General features: G+C 44.9%; 1 protein-coding gene across 3 annotated transcripts; it reads left to right on the plus strand.

The window, feature by feature from the left end:
* Window positions 1–933: 933 nt before the first annotated feature.
* POPDC2 (popeye domain cAMP effector 2) lies at window positions 934–21,880 on the plus strand. Of its 3 annotated transcripts, none has more exons than XM_008982389.5 (4): window positions 934–1,848; window positions 9,538–9,646; window positions 15,184–15,733; window positions 21,378–21,880. In XM_008982389.5, the coding sequence occupies exons 1-3, from the start codon at window positions 1,358–1,360 to the stop codon at window positions 15,688–15,690; spliced, it is 1,107 nt and encodes a 368-aa protein (XP_008980637.1). In that variant the 5' UTR covers window positions 934–1,357; the 3' UTR covers window positions 15,691–15,733; window positions 21,378–21,880. The 3 variants fall into 3 exon arrangements, with proteins under 3 accessions (XP_008980637.1, XP_002758820.1, XP_008980638.1); XM_002758774.6 differs by having other exon boundaries at window positions 15,184–15,592; XM_008982390.5 differs by having other exon boundaries at window positions 15,184–15,436.
* The last annotated feature ends 1,110 nt before the right edge of the window (window positions 21,881–22,990 follow it).

Raw genomic sequence — 22,990 nt, forward strand, 5'->3', positions numbered from 1 at the left:
CTCCAGCTTATCTCTTGGCAGCTCAAAGAAGATTCCTAGGTTCAACCAGAAGTTCCTTGAAAATTGTCAGACTTCATAGAAGTGTGGAGTTGAGAGTCACAGATCTAGTTCTTTACTTTCACTTACTGGCAAACCCCTTGGGACAGAGTATTAAGTTTGATAGACTTGGGTTCAAATCCTGGCTCTGCCACTATCTGTGGGAACTTGTTACCTCTCTGAGCCTCAGTTTCTTCCAAATCTAGAAGGAGAATAATATTTATTTTGAAAGGTTGTTGTGACAACTAACTTATAAGTATATAAAATGCCTAATCTATTTGGCACTTCATGGGTGTTTAATAGGTAGGAATTATAATTTGGAAACACTGGAGTGGGTGGGATGATGATCTGGGCAACGTATGATTACTTGTTTACTACTACCAGATCCAGATAGATGTAGGGAAAAGTCAGCTTGGAATTCAAAAAGCTGCTTTACATAGCTACTTTTGTTAAATGGATGTCAGATAAATACCTAATGATATTTGCAGTGTGACTTAATAAAGGCCTTCAGGGGTTTTCCAGTTTTCACTGTTAGGATTTTTTCTGATAATAGTCCCATACTTTCCTGCTCTGATGTGTCCTCCTCACTCAGGAGTGCTATCTGGCTGTCCCCACAGGGAGCTCGGGACCTGCCTGAGGCATTAAGGTGAATTCTGTGCTCACTTTTCCTTTCTCTCTCTGTCTGCCTCTCTCACCCTGAGTTCTTATCTCGTCCTCTGAGAGGTATGTTAAGTGCTCTGCCAGGCTTGCCTGTGCCTGGCCTGTTTTTTCTCACTGCCAGTACCTCTTGGATTCCAATTCCAAACATGGTATCCGTCTGGGGTCACCCTTTCTTCCGGTGCCAAGAGAGAACACATTCCAAATGGAACACAAGTGTGCCTCCCATGCTGGCACTCTGCATTCTGCTTGGGAAAAACAGAGAGCAAGATGTGGCTGCTTCATTCCACACTGCTGGGCTTTGCAGTCCTATAGTCCTACAATCCCTTGCGACTATTAAGGTTTTTCTGCTAAGAACCAGATTTGAAGACTGCCTAAGGAACACGGAACCAAGAGAGCTTGCCAGAGCTCTGCAGGGAGAGCCAGAGCCTTGCTGAGGGAGAGAGAAAGGGAGAGTGAGAGAGAGCGAGAAGTTTTTGAATTCTCCATGAAGTGTGCTGTGTTCCATCATTCATTCCCAAAGCCACTGGAAGCATTCCTTCCCAGGAAGGTGGAGTTGGTGATGAGAAGCCGGAGGTGAGAAGACCCCTGGGATTCATTCATTTTCTGAATTTCCTATGTGAGGACAGTATTAGAGCCAGTGAGGCTTTGAGAGGCCTCAAAGATGAGCGCCAACAGCAGCACAGTGGGCCAGCTTCTTTTGCAGGGTTCAGCATGCATTAGCTGGAAGCAGGATGTGGAAGGGGCTGTCTACCACCTAGCCAACTGCCTGTTACTCCTGGGATTCATGGGGGGCAGTGGGGTATATGGATGCTTCTATCTTTTTGGCTTCCTGAGTGCAGGATACCTGTGCTGTGTGCTGTGGGGCTGGTTCAGTGCCTGTGGCCTGGACATTGTTCTTTGGAGCTTCCTGCTGGCCTTGGTCTCCCTGCTCCAGCTGGCACACCTGGTATACCGCCTGCGTGAGGACACCCTCCCTGAGGAGTTCGACCTCCTCTACAAGGCGCTGTACCTGCCCCTGCAGGTGCCCCTACAGACATACAAGGAGATTGTTCATTGCTGTGAGGAGCAGGTCTTAACTCTGGCCACTGAACAGACCTATGCCATGGAGGGCGAGACACCCATCAACCGCCTGTCCCTGCTGCTCTCTGGCCGGTAAGCTACTCTGCACTGCCCAGAATTTCTTTCTCCAGCCCACACTTATCATTTCCTAGTGTGGCCCTTTCCATTTCATGTCCCTTTCCATTGAGGGAAGGATGTGACAAGTCAAGCAAACCAAAATAGATTATTCTAAGAGTGGGGTTGCTTCCTCTTTCTTGGTATTTTCCAAGAAGAAACCAGTTCATGAGGCATCTTCTTGGTTGCCCAGAATGATTGCATGTGCACTTGCTGCTGGAAGGTGTGCAGTGAGTGAGTTTTGAGCCTGGGCCATAATAACCCCTCTACCACCACCACACACATATCAGTGTGTGATGCCTAAGCTGCAGCAATCTCTGTAAGCTCTGGAAAACTAACATTTCAGTAAGATTAATCTGTTCCGTATTCAAATTCAACATTTGCTAACCACCACCTATGTTCAGGGAACAATGCCAGAAATGGGAGGTCAGAGTAGGGGAGTGGTTCTCATACACCCTGTTCCCTGCCAAGACATCAAGGAAACAGCCCGACTTGTGTTTGGGATACCTGTATGCAGCCAGTAGGGAGAGTGAATACCCCTTGCCCACCTTTCCATTTCCAGTTGTTCTGTTGAGGTTCTTGCAGACCAAGACGCCAAGTCCAGTACTGTAAATCTGAGGGCCCAACAGAGGGAGAAGGGAAGTGATGCTCACACCTATCTCATTAAGGCTTTTGTGGAAGCACTGCCTCTTTCGGAGAAGGCTGACAGTCAGATATGGGCAGAAATAGTTTTCGTCAGGATCAGTGTCTGCCAAGTCAACCTGGATGTGAATGTTGGCCATTGATATCTTCTGAGAAAATATCACGGGGCTCTGTGCTGCACACTTGGTAGGCAATTATAGATTTTTTGATACTGCCCTAGTGGCCCTTGAGCCCCAGAACCCCTACTCCACCAGCTTTCTTGAGACCAGAAGAATGTGGTAGAAAAGGCAAGATGGGAATCAGAAAGCTTCAATTCCAAGAAAAAGCAAATCAAATCCAGATAATATTGCCAATCACACGATGGGGACAAAGTTTGACGATGATGCTAACGGTACTACCACTGCCACTAATAGTAATAATACACATTTATGTATTCGTTTTTAGAGCCCGAAGTATCATGTGTATATGTTTTGATTTTGTTTGAACTCAGAGGTCCTGGATTGAGTGAGCTGAGGGGAGACATTTCATTTATGGGTGAACTGAAAGTGTAAACCAATGTGATTGTTTGCAAACAAATATAGGTGTAAATACAAATACATATAACTACTGCAAAAATGTTTGCCACCTATCGTTCCATGCTTAAAGACAATTTACAATTTAGAGAACTTTTTCATTCGTGAGACCCATGATGTTATTTGCCCCTTGTAGCTCATCTGTTCAAAGGAGGAAATTAAGACTAGCGGAAGTGCTCCCTCCAGTGAAGGGTGCTCATTTGCTGGAAGCATGTACGGTTACTGTAGAGTTCAGGTAGGATAGATTTGCTGTGAACTTCCATAAGAACACTTTCCTGTGAAGGGGAGATGGGGCTTGCCCCTCAGTTAATCTTTCCTGGTATGCTTAGCATCAAAAGGCTGAGTTAGAAATTGGACAATTTTGATTTTTTTTTTTCTTGCCTTTCAAGGTTTGGAGTAAGGGTTTTGTTATCTTTCAATGTCACCCTGTCTCGGCTTTGCTGAGCTGGACATAGGGGAAAAGGCTTCTAGTCTATGACTGGGCTCTAGTTTTAAAGGAGAATCGCTGAATCTTGGGCTGGTTACAGTGAAGGACAAAACACCTCAAAGCAGCAGACAAGAACTTTGTGCCAGGGAGTGGGGACTCTTGTGCAGACTTCCCCATCTCACATGCACACTTCTCTAGAGTCCTTTGCTCACACCTCAGAAGTCTTTTTATTTTAATAAAAGAAACCAATCTTTCAAAACTCAGGGAAGCAAAGTGACTTCCTCAAAGTCTGTTACCCTGTTAAGCACTGCTTCCTGGTAGACGGTTTCTCTCATATAAAATTCAAAACACAAACTTCCATATACACAACCCCCTGAGTAGGCAACTATCTAAGCTATTCGTATAGGAGAAAATCATTCATCATCCAGTTGATCAAGAAGGAAGAAGAGACAAATGATAAAGGGCACAGCATTCCAATTTAAATGGCTTCGGCGAGCCACAAAGACTCATTAGACGTTATTTGTACTCTACGGTTGTCATGCCTGGGTGGCTGGCACCCTTGCCTGAGGATTTGATGTTGTCACACCTGGGTGGCTTGCCTGGGTGGCTGGCACCCTTGCCTGAGGATTTGATGTTGTCACACCTGGGTGGCTTGCCTGGGTGGCTGGCACCCTTGCCTGAGGATTTGATGCTGTCACACCTGGGTGGCTTGCCTGGGTGGCTGGCACCCTTGCCTGAGGATTTGATGTTGTCACACCTGGGTGGCTTGCCTGGGTGGCTGGCACCCTTGCCTGAGGATTTGATGTTGTCACACCTGGGTGGCTTGCCTGGGTGGCTGGCACCCTTGCCTGAGGATTTGATGCTGTCACACCTGGGTGGCTTGCCTGGGTGGCTGGCACCCTTGCCTGAGGATTTGATGCTGTCACACTTGGGTGGCTTGCCTGGGTGGCTGGCACCCTTGCCTGAGGATTTGATGTTGTCACACCTGGGTGGCTTGCCTGGGTGGCTGGCACCCTTGCCTGAGGATTTGATGTTGTCACACCTGGGTGGCTTGCCTGGGTGGCTGGCACCCTTGCCTGAGGATTTGATGCTGTCACACTTGGGTGGCTTGCCTGGGTGGCTGGCACCCTTGCCTGAGGATTTGATGTTGTCACACCTGGGTGGCTTGCCTGGGTGGCTGGCACCCTTGCCTGAGGATTTGATGCTGTCACACTTGGGTGGCTTGCCTGGGTGGCTGGCACCCTTGCCTGAGGATTTGATGTTGTCACACCTGGGTGGCTGGCACCCTTGCCTGAGGATTTGATGTTGTCACACCTGGGTGGCTTGCCTGGGTGGCTGGCACCCTTGCCTGAGGATTTGATGTTGTCACACCTGGGTGGCTTGCCTGGGTGGCTGGCACCCTTGCCTGAGGATTTGATGCTGTCACACTTGGGTGGCTTGCCTGGGTGGCTGGCACCCTTGCCTGAGGATTTGATGTTGTCACACCTGGGTGGCTTGCCTGGGTGGCTGGCACCCTTGCCTGAGGATTTGATGTTGTCACACCTGGGTGGCTTGCCTGGGTGGCTGGCACCCTTGCCTGAGGATTTGATGCTGTCACACTTGGGTGGCTTGCCTGGGTGGCTGGCACCCTTGCCTGAGGATTTGATGTTGTCACACCTGGGTGGCTTGCCTGGGTGGCTGGCACCCTTGCCTGAGGATTTGATGCTGTCACACTTGGGTGGCTTGCCTGGGTGGCTGGCACCCTTGCCTGAGGATTTGATGTTGTCACACCTGGGTGGCTTGCCTGGGTGGCTGGCACCCTTGCCTGAGGATTTGATGTTGTCACACCTGGGTGGCTTGCCTGGGTGGCTGGCATCCTTGCCTGAGGATTTGATGTTTGCTGCAGCGGCGCCATTCTCTTCTGCTGTCTTCCTTTCCTAGGAGAGCTGTTCAGTGAGGTTTTGATCCCCTTTTATGGTGACACAAGTGAATTTTTTCCTTGGTTACCTTTGTTCATTTGTTCATCCTTTCTTTTTTCCTTCCTTCTTTCCTTTTTTTCCCCCTTCCATACATATTTATTCAGAGTGTGATGGATTAGAGATGCAGTGTTTAATATGAAAAATATTGTCCTGCACTTACGGAGCTTACAGTCTATCAAGAAAGTCTGTAGTTAATGTTTGTGGTAATGATTGGTACAGTGAGTGTTTCCACAGAGAAGTGCCAAATGCAAGAGGAGCATGTAACTTATGGATCTAACTTTTCTTTTCTTTTTCTTTTTCTTTTTTTTTTTTTTGAGACGGAGTTTTTCGTTCCTGTTACCCAGGCTGGAGTGCAGTGGCGCGATCTCGGCTCACCACAACCTCCGCCTCCTGGGTTCAGGCAATTCTCCTGCCTCGGCCTCCCCAGTAGCTGGGATTACAGGCGCTTGCCACCATGCCCAGCTAATTTTTTGTATTTTTAGTAGAGACAGGGTTTCACCATGTTGACCAGGATGGTCTTGATCTCATGACCTCGTGATCCACCCACCTCGGCCTCCCAAAGTGCTGGGATTACAGGCTTGAGCCACTGCGCCCAGCCTGGATCTAACTTTTCTGGGGAGGTCAGAGAAGTCTTCCTGAAAGAACGAATGTATAGGCTGAGACCTGAGGAGAAGAGGTCCAGTTAGAGACAAAATATGTGAAGACCCCAATGTGAGAGAACATGGCATTTCATTTTTACTCAGGGAAGTTCTGCCAGGTACTCTCTCTATATATTACCTGATCTTGTAAGGGCAAGTGTGTTCGTATCATCAGAAGCTATGGGCCAACTCCAGCCTTAGCTTGGTTTTGAGACCTATATCCCCTCCTGTCTTCCAGCTTTAGGCTGTCAGATAATAGGTACAAATATTATATAAGAGAACACTTGTAAAGTGTCTAGCAGAGTCTGGCATATAGTGGACTTCCACTTCCTTCGAAGACTAGAAAGTGGTTAAATGTAAGAATGGATCTTCATGTAGCTACTAGGAAGGCAGAAAGGAGAATCTGTGGAGCAGCACCGATTTTTAATTGGTGATGGTCTTTGGTAATCTGTATACGTAGACATTTATTAAGAGCAAGGCTCAGGAGCGCTGATAATCCCATTATCAAGGACTTATCACATGGCAATGGTTAGCAGCGAGGGAAGTAGGGAAATGTTGATTTTTACTCTGCAGTGCCATGTCCAGTTACAATCTGAACCATTAAGGAAGAGAAGAAAGCAGATACTGGAGAACAGATTGCCACACTAGATTTCCCAGATCTTTGTTCATCCCCATCTTTATCTGCTTCTCAATACCCTTTGCATTCCTCAAAATTCAGCTCAAATGTCATTTCCTTCAAGAAGTCTGCTGCCCAAAGAGAACCAATCTCTTTCCCTCCTCTGTTACTGTTCCACAATAGCACCTTCACATTGACTTGCAGCTAGTTATTTATGTGGCTGTGACTTCCACTAAATTGCAAAATCCTCAAAAACAAAGACCAGATTATACCCATCTTTGCATTCCCAGATCTCCAGGAACATAGGAGATGCTCAATGAATATTTGTTTAGCCAATAAACCTCCAGAAATAATGGAAGGATAGCTCCCCCAAATGGACAGGGTGTACCTTGGAGATCGTTTTCATCTTCCCCCTTTGCCTAACGGAGGCCCCATTGCCTGATATAACTCACTTTAGAAGAAAGTTTAAAGACAGACCTCCGAGTTTTCTGGGCAGGGGTTGGGGGACGGGGGAGGATAAAGCCTATGCTGGATTCTAATTTTTTCCAGATGTGATATCACATCTGAAATACACTCCCTGTCCCCAGGCATCATCAATGATATGCCATCAGTTCTAACAAGTTCTCACAGAATGCAGTCCCCCTATCCTGCAGGGGCAAAGCACTAGGCTAGGTATAACCACAAGGGTACAAAGGCAGCAAGCAGCAATAGTGAGGCTCCTCACTCCTTAAGTTGTGAAACCAAGCCTGTGGTCATGGGCAAGTCGAGAGCAGTTGTTTAACCTATTGGTAGTATGGGATAAGAATATTCATAAAATTAAAGCAAATATATTAATTAGGATTTCTGACTAAAGCCACAGAAACCAGCTCCAGCTACCTGAAGCAGGGAGGGTAGTCTTTATTTAAAAATGTAAAAGGATTTCTCATGAAACGCAAGGAAAGACATGCACCTGAGCCTCAGGTAGTACTAGAAACAAGGACGTGTCCTACTAGGACATTTTCTGTGATTTCAAGTTTCTTTTCTCTACAGCCGATTGGGACCTATTCTTTTTCAAAGTCTGAGTTACATGATGAAAAAATTTTTTTAAGTTTCTTCAAGGAGGAGTGTGTTAGTTTTGTTAATGCCTGTAATCCAAGGCATGATTTACAGTCAATTCCATTTCCAAATTCCCAGAGAAGGAATTTGATTGGCTTAGCTTGAGTTAGGTGTTCACCCTGGGACCATCAACTGGATAGGGTGTGTGGGATCTCATTGTCTAAAGAAACAAGCTGTTATTGTCACCTATAATTAGAGAGGTCAGGGAAGGGGTCATGCTAGGGGAGTCCACTACCTACCTGAAGCTCTGGTAATAGGGTGGCAACAGGGTGTTGTGCTAAGAACATAGAATTTTAGTTCTGCCACTTGATCGCTATGTAACCCTTAGCTTGCCACTCAACCCTTCTGAGCACCAGTTTCCTTAGCTATAAAATACAGAAAAGAATAATCTACCTTGAGGTATTGTGAAGATTACATAAGAGAACACTTGTAAAGCATCTAGCAGAGTCTGGCCTATAGTAGACTTCCACTTCCTTTAAAGTTTACAAAGTGGTTAAATGTAAGCATGGATCCTCATGCAGCTACTGGGAAGGGAGAAAGGAGAATCTGTGGAGCAGCACAACCAACAGAACTTTCTGTGATGATAGAAACATTCTAGATCTATGTTGTACAACATTGTAGCCACAGGCCATATGTGGCTATTGAGCATCTATAATGTAATTAGGTGAGGAACTGAATCTTTAAATTTATTTAATTTTAACTAATATAAATGTTGTAAACTTAAATAGGCAGCAGAGTTTGTTTTTGTTTTTTGAGACAGTTTCCCTCTCTCACCCAGGCTGGAGTGAAGTGGTGTGATCTTGGCTCACTACAACCTCTGCCTCCAGGGTTCAAGTGATTCTCCTGCCTCAGCTTCCTGAGGCACTGGGATTACAAGCACCCACCACCATTCCCAGCTAATTTTTAAATTTTTGGTAGAGGTGGGGTTTCACTATGTTGGCCAGGCTGGTCTGGAACTCCTAACCTCAGGTGACCCACCCACCTCAGCCTCCCAAAGTGCTGCCCTGCCAGCAGCAGAGTTCTTCAGCAGTCGTTTCCATCCTGGCTACACATTAGAAACACTAGGGAGATGTAAATACTAATAACATCCAGACCCTACCTAGAGGGATTCTTGTTTAACTGCTCTGGGATAAGGCCCAAGCCTAGGTGCTTTTTTTTTTTTTTTTTAAGATGGAGTCTCGCTCTGTCGCCATGTTGGAGTGCAGTGGCACAATCTTGGCTCACTGCAACCTTCGCCTCCTGAGTTCTAGCAATTCTCCTGCTTCAGCCTCCTGGGTAACTGGGACTACAGGCATGTGCCACCACACCCAGCTAATTTTTGTATTTTTAGTAGAGACAGGGTTTCACCATGTTGGCCAGGATGGTCTTGATCTCCTGACCTCGGGATCCGCCTGCCTCAGCGTCCCAAAGTGCTGGGATTACAGGCGTGAGCCACTGCGCCTGGTGCCTAGGTCATTTTTTAAAAGCTTCCCTGGGGCTTCTACTCTGCAGCCTGAAGGGAGAAGGAGGAGGAAAATGAGGATTCAGGAAGTCTCAATGTGTTCCTCCTCTGAACTGCTTGCATGCAGTAATTAAACTAGTCTAGTTTGGGTTTTACCATGATTTTGGCAAAGTATTTCTACATGAAGATTCATGCTAATCAGTGACACATAACTTCAGCACAGGCAACTTGGGAAGCCATTTTTCTTTTCCCACATGACCTCTTCTCTTCTTTTGCCAGGGTTCGTGTGAGCCAGGATGGGCAGTTTCTGCACTACATCTTTCCATATCAGTTCATGGACTCTCCTGAGTGGGAATCACTACAGCCTTCTGAGGATGGGGTGTTCCAGGTAACAGGGAGCCCCGTGGCAGCACTGCCTCACTGCGTCTCACTGCAGCCCAGCAATATCCGTGCCTCCATGTTTCCCCTCTCACGTCTGTCCTTCACACCACTGCCAGCATGAAGCTACAGGTGGGGGCACTCTTCCTCAGTGGAAAGAGTGCCTGGGCTCCTAGCCACAGGTGAGGTAGGGGAGGCAAATGCTGGCTCCTGGGTAGACCGTGTTACCTGTATGCTTAAAGTCTCTGGAAGACCCTAGTGCCACGAGATAAAAACCCACATTCCTTACAGGTAACAAACCTTTTAGTGATCTCCAGCCACATTTCCAGCTCTCCCTCCTTCATAGCCATGCCGAACCACTAGTAGTATTTCCCTAAACACACCACATTGGCTTGCACCTCTATTCTTGCCGTCTACTCTCCCCTCTACCTGAAACGCATTTCCCCTTCTAGATGAGACCATGGCACCTCACTTCCTCTGTGAAGCTTGTCCAGATTGATCTCACCAGTTTCCACCCCACAGCCTCGTGCTCCTGTGTGCCTGTTTTAGTCCTGTTACTTATGCTAACTGTTGCACATCTTGCTCTCTGCTCTAACAATCTGGTCTCCTTTCTGTCTTCTGCATAGTGAACTCTTTGAAGTAAAAATCAAGGCTTTTCCCTGTCTGTCCCCAGAGTCTAAAGAAAAGTACCTGGAGCACAGTAGCTCTTCAGTAAAGAATTGCTGGACTGGTTTGCCACTAGGAAGCTGGTGTCCCAGAGGACTCCATGGGGCATTCACATATATGCTCCAATGCGGGTGCCTGGCTGCCTGGCCCCTACTCTTATCTTTGCCAATCCCTCAGACTTTGGTCACTTCCTCTATAGCTCTCACTTATTGAATGACTAGCATGTGGCAGGCACTACATGTCATATCACCTCATTGATTCTCACAACTCTATGGGTTGAATATGATTATTACCACATTTAACAACTGAGGAAACTAAGGCCCCAAAACATCAAGTAATTTGCCCAGTGTCTTCAGCTAGAAAGTAGCAAAGCCAGGTTGCCTGGATCTACCATTTCTGTTCTTTATCAAAATGGGAGGATCACCAGAAGAGTAGAGTTTACACACACACACTCACGCACACACACATGAACACACTCACTCGACCTTTTAAGGACTCCCCTGCCTGGGTAGTTTGCTGGAACTGGAAACACTGGGTTCCATGTGTCGCCTACTACTATTATCAGGGAGTCCCTCAAGCCAACATATGAGCCAGCCCCGGAACAGACACACACTAGGCATTGCCACCTGGCAGGGCCTGCTTCCGCCCCCACCCTGACACTTGGCTCTGTGATGATGGAGCTTGAGAGGAAGTCTTGATCCCACTTCCAGGGTCACCAGCCACAGATCCCCTTCCATCATGTTCCTTCCCTGACCTCCCTCCACACACCCTCTCTAACTAGCCCAGAAACCTCCTTCAGGAACTCCCTCAGGCACATGAGAACCTCCAGCAGGGCTGAGTCAGGTCCTGAGCCAGCTGGACCAGGACTCTTTCTGACACTGACATGGAAGAACAGGTGGTGGGTAAGCCGGGTGTCCTCCCCTGAATTACGCTCAAGAGGCAGGGCTGTAACCCCACATGGCCTCTCAGCCTGGAATGTAGGAATGGTCATATTTCTCCCATTTATATTTTTAGTGTGCATCTCCTTTGGGAGCAATGAGAGCCACACATTTGCTATTGGCTGTGTAAAGTCCCATTTCCTCTTTGCAAATGTCAAGTGTTATCCTAAGTTAGAGTTCATCCTGTCCTTGCTATTTGCAATTACATAGTCTTTGTTGACTAAGAGAACAATCTACAATGACAGCCTAAATTATAATTCACATTATCCTTAGTACAAATCAGTCAGCCTTCCACCAGACCTCTCAACTATTCAGTTAAATCAGAATTCGTTGTGTGTTCAGCACTGTGACACTCGTTAGTCATCAAGAACACAGCTCAGAAGGGATTACACAGAAATCTTCACTGTTTTTCTAATTTGCATCCTGTCTTACTGGACCCAAGTCCTATTTACATATGTTATCTCATTTATTTCATTCAACTCACATCTGAGGTGGGTATTAAAAAAAAAGCTAAATAGTTGTCAAACTTTACAACAGTCATATCTGTATATATGGGAGAACCAATCAAGAAGCAGATTTCAGGAGGACCTTTGAGGAAGGATTTTATACAGGACATGAGAAAGTGACATTAGGGGCCGGTGCGGTGGCTCACACCTGTAATCCCAGCACTTTGGGAGGCCAAGGCAGGTGGATCATGAGGTCAGGAGTTTGAGACCAGCCTGGCCAACATGGTGAAACCCCATCTCTACTAAAAATACAAAAATTTGCCAGGTGTGGTGGCAGGTACCTATAATCCCAGCTACTTGGGAGGCTGAGGCAGGAGAATTGCTTGAATCCAGGAGGCAGAGGTTGCAGTGAGCTGAGATAACACCACTACATTCCAGCCTGGGTATGCTGGACTGCAGACTCCATCTCAAGAGCAAGACTCCATCTCGGGAAAAAAAAAAAAAAGCAAGTGACATTAGGTTGTTTTGCAACATATAAGATTGGCCATCTTCCCTTGATTCATTTATTCATTTCGGTAATATTTATTGAAAACTTAGTATATACCAGGCACTGTTAAAAGGACCTGAAATATATCAGTGATCAGAACAGATGAAGGTCCGTCCCTTCATTCAATTTATATTCTAGGGGGGGAAACAAAAGAGGAAGGGGATGGAATGGCCGGAGAGAAAGTTGTAGAGATGATAAGGCACCAAGATCATAAGGCCACAGGATATATTGTCTTGATATATCCAAAAGGATTTTCTAAAGGGTTGGATAAAGTATGTAAGAGAAGGAAGATCAAGGAAGACTAAGGCTTTTGACCTAAGCAACTGGATGGATGGTGCTGCTATCAACTGAGATAAAGAAAGCTGCAGGCAGAGTTGCTCTGGGGGGACTAGGAAGGTCAGTGTTTGATGTTAGGTTTGCGTCATCTGTGGAAATTTGAATGGAGATGCTGCATAGGCAATTGGATATTTAAGTCTGGAATTCAGGAATGAGATCTGGGCCTGTGACATAAATTTGGGAGTTGGTTATATACAGATGGTATTTAAAGCCATTGGGTTGCATGAGATCACCAAGAGAGTGCGTGTGGATGGAAGAGGGGATGGTTCAAGAGCAGAGCCCTGGGATACTTTAGTGGTAGGAAGTTGGAGAGAAAAGGAGGAAGCAGCAAAGGAACTTGAAAAGGAACAATCGTGAGATTGGATCGTGAGTATATGGCATCCTGGGAACTAAGTGAAGAAAATGTATCAAAGAGGAAGGGGAAATGGATGGGGTTGGATGCCATGAAAACTGACCATCAGACTCAGCAGCTTAGAGGTCATTGGTGACCTTAACAGGAGCAGTGTTTGTAAACTCCTAGGGACAAAGCCTTATTGGTTTAAGAGTGAGAAGGGAGGAATTGGAGATAGTAAGTATAAACAGGCTTTTGTTTTTGTTTTTTAATGAGTTTTGCTAAAAAGGGAAGCAAATTAGTGGAGTGATAGCTAGTCGGGGAAGTGAGGTCAAGAAATAGAATTTTTATTTGTAAAATTTTGTTTTATTTTGAGATGGAAGAAGTTACAGCATATTTATAAGAATGCCCATAGTCTTTGGGTTTGACTTTAAGGACATTATTGACATTCAGCTTAGCTCTTGCTCAAACACACCTGCTTCATGCTGGGTACTCTGATTTCTTGTTTGGGAATTAATCATAAGTACATCTAAGGTAAAGGCTATGGCAGATTGTGACAACTACTTGCTGAACTATTAGTAATGGACAGATTGTATTATTTTATTTCTTATGAGGCAAGAGAGATTAAGTAATTTATTTGACATCACACAACTGTTAGAGGTAAAGCTGAAACATGAAACCACCTCCTGGCCTCCATAATGTAGTTTAGGGCCTGATTGCAGTGCTAACAATTAGTGGGGAGAAGTTGAGAGGAGGAAATGAATAAAGGAACTGGAGGAGCGGCATAGCAGAAAGGAAGGAAGAGAAGAGGAGAGTAGTGGGAGATCCGGCAGGCAATGCAGGAATGAAAAGGATTATATATAATCTCTAATAAAGAATCTTCGGAAAGCTGCCCTACCTTCAATTTGACAATTCATATGAAGTACTTAACACAATGCCTGTCAGAGTCACTGCTTGACAAATGTTAGGGGCTAACATCATCATCATTGTCATTTCCACTGTCTCCATCCATAAAAATATATCATGAACTCTGCCAGCCTAAAGTATCAGGGTCAATTAGATTATTAAAAATTGTGTGATTCTGCACCCTTTTCCTGTACTGTCCTAAGCATGTTTCTGTTTTTTTGTTTTTTGGTTTTTTTTTTGAGACACACTTTCACTCTTGTTACCCAGGCTGGAGTGCAATGGCACGATCTCGGCTCACCGCAACCTCCGCATCCTGGGTTCAGGCAATTCTCCTACCTCAGCCTCCTGAGTAGCTGGGACTACAGGCACGCACCCCATGCCCAGCTAATTTTTGTATTTTTAGTAGTGACGGGGTTTCACCATGTTGATGAGAATGGTCTCCATCTCTTGACCTAGTGATCCACCTGCCTCGGCCTCCCAAAGTGCTGGGATTATAGGCGTGAGCCACCACGCCCAGCCGCATGTTTCTGTTTTAACCCCAGCTTTACCACTGGTCATTATTACAATAGGATTTATCAAGTACCTACTGCATACTGCATGCCAGACACATGTTACTGCTTATTTCCCATGCAAGCATAATTTTGCTTTGCATCATGGGTGCATAGTGAGTGCTCAGAAATTCCTAGATGAATAATCAGATGGAGAATGGGGTCCTCTTTGATTTTTCTGCCCTTTAGAGTTTGTCTTCCTCTGTGCCCTTTTTCTGATGTCATTCATCAGATTCTTTTGGTTACTTGAAGTGGCCAAGTTAAGAGCGATTTTGAGGACCTGAATCCCAGGCCAGTGCTTCATCCACATGATGTAGCTTGGCATACCTTATCAGAAGCTTTTTCTCAGACTGAACTTTCCAACTCGTTTTGTGTCCCTATCCCAATATCTTATCCTTCCTCATTCTTAAAATGAGAAGTCATCAGCATTTCAACCACTCTTCAGAGCACCAGAAGTCCCCTTCTTTCTCTATCTCAAAACCACAAAACTCAGAATCCTCTGAAGTCCTTAGTGGTATTAGCCACAGAACCACATAATTGGAGATGAGGAAACTCGATATGGAAACTGAGGCTCTAGGAGGTGATGGGTGAGTGAGTGAATGGCTGACCCCAGGGCTCCTAACACAGGAAACCCCATATCAGTGTACACAAGTGAAAGTCATCCACTGGACCTCATCCACTGGACCTCAAGGCAAGGCTATGGAGAGGTACTCCCACACAGCTTCTACAGTAAAAGTACAACTGTTTGCCAAGCGACTATGTGATTCTGTGCTCAGCAGGGACAAATTTTCCAGTTTAAACTTTTACTATCTGCTTCTGTCCCCCTCAGGTCACTCTGACTGCTGAGACCTCATGTAGCTACATTTCCTGGCCCAGGAAAAGTCTCCACCTTCTTCTGACCAAAGAGCGATACATCTCCTGCCTCTTCTCGGCTCTGCTGGGCTACGACATCTCGGAGAAGCTCTACACTCTCAATGACAAGCTCTTTGCTAAGTTTGGGCTGCGCTTTGACATCCGCCTTCCCAGCCTCTACCACGTCCTGGGTCCCATTGCCGCAGATGCAGGACCAGAGTCTGAGAAGGGTGATGAAGAAGTCTGTGAGCCATCTGTGTCCCCTCCTCAGGCCACGCCCACATCTCTCCAGCAGACACCCCCTTGTTCTCCCCCTCCAGCTGCCACCAGCCTTCCTGCACCTCCTTCCCGGGCCAGGATGTCCAGGCCCGATAGTGGCATCCTGGGTGAGGACTCCACCAGTCTGGTGCTGGAGGATTTTGAGGAGGTGTCAGGATCAGAATCGTTTATGGATTATAGGAGTGATGGGGAGTACATGAGGTGAAGGGAGAACTAACATGGGCACAGCCACCGGCTCAGGATCCTATGTAAGTACTCAGCAGGCAGCTGCCGCACATTCCTGTCAACGGCTGGCCTTAACTCACCTTGTTAGGGAAAAAAACAAAAAACTGCTCCTGGAACATCTCCTCTTAGAGGACTCACAGAATGTGGCATTAACCCAACTTTGCAGACAGCGACTCACTCCGGGTGCATGCAAGGCATGAAGTGATTTTAAAAACTCATTCATTATTAACTGTGGTTGCATTTTGGAAAGTGGGGTAGTTGATACGTTGAGCAGGAAGGTAGATTGCTAAGTTTTTTTGCAAGTTTGTTCTAATAGCTGAGGTCACAGCTAGGGCTAAAAGGGCTTGTATTTGTGGCATGCATTTGAAAAGAAAAAGAATGTGCTAGGATTCTAATTCCTATTCCTTGTCTTCCTGGCATAGAGTCAGTCCTGGAAAGCAGTTGTTATTTAGCCTAGACTGGGCAGGTATCTCTGTTAAAATTGCATAGTTTAAAGAGGCTTGTGCTTATGGACTAATAGCTCTGGGAGGAAAATGTCCTCATCTTGCTTTCCTCTCATCCAGTGAAGAATGTGTTTGTTGACCACACAGACAGAGTACTAGATACTGCTGGGATTAACTGTTACTGTGATCAGATAGTAATATGGCAGCCTGGCTTTCCCCGGTCACCCACATCTATGGGAGGTAGGATGTGTATAAATCCTGGAGGGCCTAACAGTGCGTACAGGATTTTCCTCACAGAATTTCCCTCCTCAGAGAGACTGCAAGAAAGGCTGTGCTCAGTGGTTCTGGGAAATTGCTCTCATGTTCCCCCTGCCGCCCTCACAATGCTGTAACATTTTCCCTGGAACTCCATCCAACCATGATGTAGGCCTGAATTTCCCGAGGAAAATCTCATTGTTCCCAATTTAGAAGGCACTTCTAAGTGAGGGGGCCCCTAAGAGACCCACCATTCTTTAGAAAGCACCAGTAAATTGCCTGAGAAACTAGCCCAGTAAGGAAGGCCTCCAGAGTACATGAAATGAATGAGTGAATGTTTGTATTTTCTGAAAAACAGGTTATTTAAATGATGAAAGAGGCAACAGAGGTGGCTGATGAAAGGTTAGAGATTTGGTTTTGTAGACATGGAATTTACAGCCCTCTGTGTTACCAGTGTCCTTAGATAGTTCAGCTGATTCTGAGGTAATTCCAAGGAGAGTCTAACATCCCAGATCACTTTTTTGAATTCCTCCAAGTTTGCAGTGGCCGCTCTGATCACTCCTTTCCCTTTGTGCAGCTGTTCACCTTCCTACTGGTTCATCCTGCATCCACGCATGCTCTTTATGCCGTATGGATTCCTTTGTCCAACTTGCCTGTCTACCTATACACTCTCTCTTCAGCTCACAGCAGCTGCTTTCTCATGTTGTTCTTCCTGGTTTTCTTCTCTTTTCTTGGTTCTATTTTTCTCTTCTTTCTTCTCTGATTTCTTCTCAGTCCTTGATTGCCTCCGTTTGCTGTTCTTTCCTCCCCTTCTTTTGTTTCTTGAGACAGGGTCTCACTCTGTCACCCAGGATGGAGTGCAGTGGCACAATGTTGGCTCACTGCAGCCTCTACCATCAAAAGCTCAAGTGATCCTCCCACCTCAGCCTCCTAAATAATGGGAATTACAGCCACATGTCACTTTGCCTGGATAATGTTTAATTTTTTTTTTTTTTGAGACAGAGTTTTTCTCTTGTTACCCAGGCTGGAGTGCAATGGCGCGATCTCGGCTCACCGCAACCTCCGCCTCCTGGGTTCAGGCAATTCTCCGCCTCCTGGGTTCAGGCAATTCTCCTGCCTCAGCCTCCCGAGTAGCTGGGATTACAGGCACGCACCACCATGCCCAGCTAATTTTTTGTATTTTTAGTAGAGACGGGGTTTTACCATGTTGACCAGGATGGTCTTGATCTCTTGACTTCATGATCCACCGCCTCAGCCTCCCAAAGTGCTGGGATTACAGGCATGAGCCACCACACCCGGCTTTTTTTTTTTTTTTTTTTTTAAATAGAGACAAGGTTTCCCCATGTTGCCCAGGTTGTTCTTAAACTCCTGGGCTCAAATGACCCTCCTGTTCAGTCTACCAAAGTGCTAGGATTACAGCCATGAGTAACCACACCTGGTCAGTTTGCTGCTCTTAAGTGTCCCTTTTCTTTGTCTTCTCAGTTCATTTCTCCCTCTTGTCTTTTGTTTTCTTCCACTTTATTGTTCATCTATTTATCTCTCCTATTACCTCCTTTATTCTTTTCTTACTTTTTTTTTGCCTTGCTCTATCTATTCTTCCTCATAAACACTTGTACCCCCAACTTATTAATTTTCAATCCTAACTCTTCCAAAGATCTTTTGGAAAGATCTTTAATCCTAACTCTTCCAAAGTACTTTTCCCTCTGCCTATAAAGAGAACTATTCAAGTGAAGTTGTAAAAATCCGTGGCTTTAGGAATGTTTTCCGAACATCAGGAGGCAGGCAGCATGGTACATGAAAAGAGACCAGGACTGGGAGCCCGAAGTCCTGGCTTCTATGTCTGGCTTTGCTACTAATCTCTTGACCTCGTGATCCAGCCGCCTCGGCCTCCCAAAGTGCTGGGATTACAGGCGTGCGCCACCGTGCCCAGCTGCTACTAATGTCATAGGTGACTTTTTGCAAACCATACAACCTCACTAAACCTTACTTTCTTCATTTGAGCATGTTGGACCAGCTATCCCCAGGAACGCTCTTGGATTGATCTGAGAAGGCAAGGATAAGTTTTTCAAAGGAAGCAATCAGTCTGCAGTTCAGTGTACATAAGCACCAGGACGTCTGAGTGTCCTTCAGCAAGAACTCTCTGCGATATTTCACTATGATTTCTCTGGCACTTTGGGACTCTTTCCCTTCCTTGTGGTGGTGGATCTTGCTTACTAGAAATTCCCTCCATTCTGTGCCTGTAAAGAATCTATCACCTACCATGTGATTACAGTGCAGATACTTTACGAGAGAGAAGATCACAGCTCAGTCCCCAGGCCCTCAACCCTGAATACATAGTATCATATGAAATACCTCTTTTCAAATTCGACCATTTCTAAAATGCAAGATGAGAAAACTGCTGATGACACCCACTTTCTAAAATACTGGAATTTGCAATATGGAGAGAGTAGGTTTTTCATGTTTCTTTGTTTAAGCAATAGAGAGAAAGGAAAATTCTGTTGTTTACTTTTCAGGCCATAGAGGTTTTCAGAACAACTTGAAAACAGGATCAAATTAGCCAAACTTCTGACAATTTTCAATGTAGTCTGTGATAATGGGATAATTTAACCTCAGTTCTTTTTCAGGAATTGTGTTTTGGATGTTTGGTCTGACTTATTTACCATCAAACTTGTTATAAGGTTGTTACTCTAATGAATAAGCATATTCCCTTATGATTGGGAGCAGTTTACTATTGTTTATTTCATAAAGTAGGGCACCCTTCACTACCTATTTCCTAGCTCGTTAGTTATCAAAATTTTAAGCTCATTGCTGTTCATCCCAGCACAGCACTTACATAACAGGCACGAAATTGACTGAATTCTGCATCATTAGGAATGATGTGGCCTCATCACAGTGACACCAGTGCTTGTCTCTCATACTAATCCAAGTTAAGACCAACTAAAAATAGTCAGAGTTCCCCCTGGAGCTCCTTTTTGAAGAGACATATTTTTTAGTCTGGTGGTACCCAAAATTGACCCAAAAAATTGGGTACTGCTTCTCTTAACAGGCAAAATCTGTGCTGCAGGATCATGTATTCATGCAGGGCCTTCCAGCCAGACCCCAAATTACCCCTGCCTTCACTAGAATTTTTCTGTTGAATTCTATGGCCACTCTCCACAGGGGTCCATTCTGTGTCTTACTTACAGGAGATACGCAGTAAATGAGGGGCTTTTCTTCTAGAAATGCAGCTCTGAGGTAGTCTGTTGAGAGAAATAATGAATCCATTATCACAGACTAAATTGAAAACTGTCTGACATTTGGATGATTTTTGTTTTGTTTCAATTGTCCTGAAAACTCTGTGGCTTGGAAAGTAAAAACTATACTGTTTCTTTTCTCCCTATTAGTTAAATAAACAAATGATGAGCAGATTACAAAACGGGGGACACTTGAGGCAAGGGAAGGAGCCCCTGGACAGGAGGACGAGGACACAGTACCATGGGCCAGAGAAGTGACGCAATAAGCATTTACTATTTAGTGTGTATTTCAGGCCGGGTTCTAGGTAATCATGTGATAAATAGTTGAAAGAATTGGAAATATTTAATCTGCAAGAAAAGGGCAAGTATAATATCCTCAAATTTTAAAAAGAATGTGAATTAGAATTTGACTTAATTTGGTGTAGTTCTTGTGGGCAGAAATTGAATTGAATAGGATGAATGTTATAAGAAGGATTTTAGCTTATTATTAATACTGGATTGCTTATGGGATAGTGAGAGTTACTCGTCACTGGGAGAGTTCAAGCAGGGCCAGAAGAAACCTCAGAGATTTTATAAGATGATTCAGGCTCTGGGAAAAGGATGCCTTGGAGTATTGCTGTTAGGGTAACTTCTAATAGGATTCTGTGGTTCTAAGATCTGAACTCTAGTCTGGCCACTTACCTGCCATCAAAAACAGGTTCCTTATCTGCAGGACAGGACCAGGATGGCTCTGTCTACCTTACCAGGTTGCGGTGAGGGATGATTGAGATAAAATACATAAAGGCTGTTTTTAGGCTGTGAAGCATTAGTTAAATGTGTAGCGTATTTTAAAATTCTATTGTATGTACAATTGTTTATCAGTCTCTCTCTTTCTCTTTCTTTTATCAGAGATAGATGATTTTCCCTCTTATTTCCCTGTTTGGCCTTTCAGGGAAGGCAGCAGCTGGCAGAATGCCCTGACAACAAAAGAAACAGCAAAAAATGGAGGCCTAAAGAAAGCATGTGCTAGCTCCTCACACCTCAGTCCTCTCTCCTTCCTCTGTTTGGGAGGAGGCAGATTAGAGTCACACTGTCCCCAGGCTCTTCCCCTCAGAAGCAGCTGTAAGGTACTTGGTAGCTGTCAGTGCTAGCAAACGGAGCTTTTCTCACAGAACTACTGGAAAGAGTCCAGGCACAGAAAACTTGCTCCTGAAAGTGGCATGGCCAAAGCACGGGTCTCTAGAGGGTCATGCCACCTCTACCTGCCACAGGTGCTGTTGCCAGTCAGATAAGTTAGAGGCAGCAGTTCCCCAGCTGCCCTCTGAATCCCAGCAGCCGAGTTATGCTTCCACTTCTGTCTTACAGGCTTCATTTTCCTACCCCTCTTTCTGTAAAAATGGAAGTCAGGAGTCTTATGAAACTTACCACTATTCAATACAGGTTTTTGGGTTTCTTTAATTAGATAGGGTTAAGTAAGAAGTAGAGTTCTATAGAATGTTCATAGGAAGCAACAAAAGTTGATCCTTGGTCTCTACAGCAGGAGAGGATTGGGCTAGATACCTTCCAAGCTGACTTGCCCTGATATTCTAGTATGAAACGATTCAAAGGTACAGCTGCTCCTATCATGTCAGGCAGTGAGTACAGCTAAAACATTGGGAATTGGTAGAGGAAAAGAAAAAACTGAAAAGAACCCTTTGAAGTTAGGCAAACTGTCTGGAGACATAGTGCTAAAATCCTCCCTCTTTTTCTTTCCACAGCTTCTAGAATTCCTCTTCAGAGCTGCTCTCAAGTTATATCCAGGGGACAGGCCCCTTTGGCTCCAACCCACACGCCTGAACTTTAAGGATCATTGGACTACCTTCTTCTCTGTGGCCAGCACAGCTCTCTCTGTGTTCACAGAATGGTCACTGATAGGCACGCCTCTTTCCCCACCCACTGGAAGGCTCCCGGGCAAGGTGAGAGATGACACAGAAGGTGCCAACACTGTCGCTACAGCAAGGGCCCTGGGTGACTTTGAGAAATTCACCTTCACAAGCCTTCCTTCAGGAGCAGGCATTGGAAATGCAGATGCACAGAATCCATCCTTTACCAGCTGCAGAGTCTTGGGCAAGTTACATAGCCACCGTGAGCCTCATCTGAAACAGTGGGGTTATGAAACTCACCTCACTGTGTTGTTGCGAGGGTCTCATGAGTTGATTTAGGTAAGCACCTAGGACATGGTGTGGCATCAAGTAAGCAGTCAATAAATCACTCAACTCCTTTTCCTGTGTTGTTTCTTTGCATTGTCTGAAAGGATCAGTGGAGTCAAAGATCCAACTTTTCACTGGTGGTTATTTTTTATTTTTCAATTAAGATTCAAATTTATGGAAGTGGAATTTTAAAAACCTAGCTTTCCCTTAGGCTTTGACATTCAACTTACAAATCTCTTTTTTCTATTGATGAACCTAGTACTAAACAATAGTTTTTAGAGGGACTTTTACAAACTTAGTTAATTAGGTTTTCTTAAACATCTTAAAGTAGGTTTATAAATTTAACATATTCTATTTTTCTTTTTCCCTAAATACTTCAACATATATTTCAGTTTTCTCTGTATAATACTGATCCCTAAAATAGTGACTTAAAATAGTCCCATTAATTTGTTGTGCTCATGAATGTGGGACCTGACTGGGCTCAGCTAGGCAGTCCTCACTCAGGGTTTCTCATGCGGTTTCAGTCAGATAGTGGCTCAGGCTGGATTCATCTCTGAGGCTTCTTCACTCACCTGTCTGGGAAGACTCAAACAGCTGAGGGCTGGAACAGCTGGGAATCCTTGGGCATCTCTCCCTCTCAATAGTTGTTTCATTTTTGTTGTTGTGTGCTCTGTTGTATGAATATGCCACAATTTATTTATCCAATTTACAATTGATGGACATTTGGATAGTTTCCAGCTTGGGACGATTACAAACAGTGCTGCTATGAACATTGTTGTCCGTGTCTTTTGGTATACATATGTGTACATTTCTTGGATGTGTACCTAGGAATGGAATTACTCAGGCACTGGGTATGTAAGTACACCAATTTTTCTAAGTGATTATACCAGTTTACATTTCCACTAGCACTCTATGAGAGTTCCAGTTGCTTCTCATTCTCAGCAATAGTTGGCATTGTCTTTTATTATTATTATTTTAGTTATTTGGGCATGTTTAGCAGCATTTTTATTTTCCTGGTGGGTTGAGTACCCTTTCTTTCTTTTCTTCTTCTTCATTATTATTATTATTTTTGGCCATATGGATATCTTCTATTGTGAAGTATCTATTCTTGTTTCTTGTCCATTTCTTTACTTATTTGTATATTCTTTCTTTTCTTTTTTTTTAGACAGGGTCTGGCTCTG

Source organism: Callithrix jacchus, chromosome 15 (genome assembly GCF_049354715.1).
Source record: "Callithrix jacchus isolate 240 chromosome 15, calJac240_pri, whole genome shotgun sequence".
Classification (NCBI taxonomy): domain Eukaryota; kingdom Metazoa; phylum Chordata; class Mammalia; order Primates; family Cebidae; genus Callithrix; species Callithrix jacchus.

What these genes read in the sequence shown, in the direction of transcription:
- POPDC2 (XM_008982389.5), top strand. Translation starts at nt 1,358, where the DNA reads ATGAGCGCCAACAGCAGCACAGTGGGCCAGCTTCTTTTGCAGGGTTCA. An exon ending in TCCCTGCTGCTCTCTGGCCG is followed by an intron (nt 1,849 to 9,537) that starts GTAAGCTACTCT and finishes TTCTTTTGCCAG; the next exon opens with GGTTCGTGTGAGCCAGGATG. An exon ending in CTGAGGATGGGGTGTTCCAG is followed by an intron (nt 9,647 to 15,183) that starts GTAACAGGGAGC and finishes TGTCCCCCTCAG; the next exon opens with GTCACTCTGACTGCTGAGAC.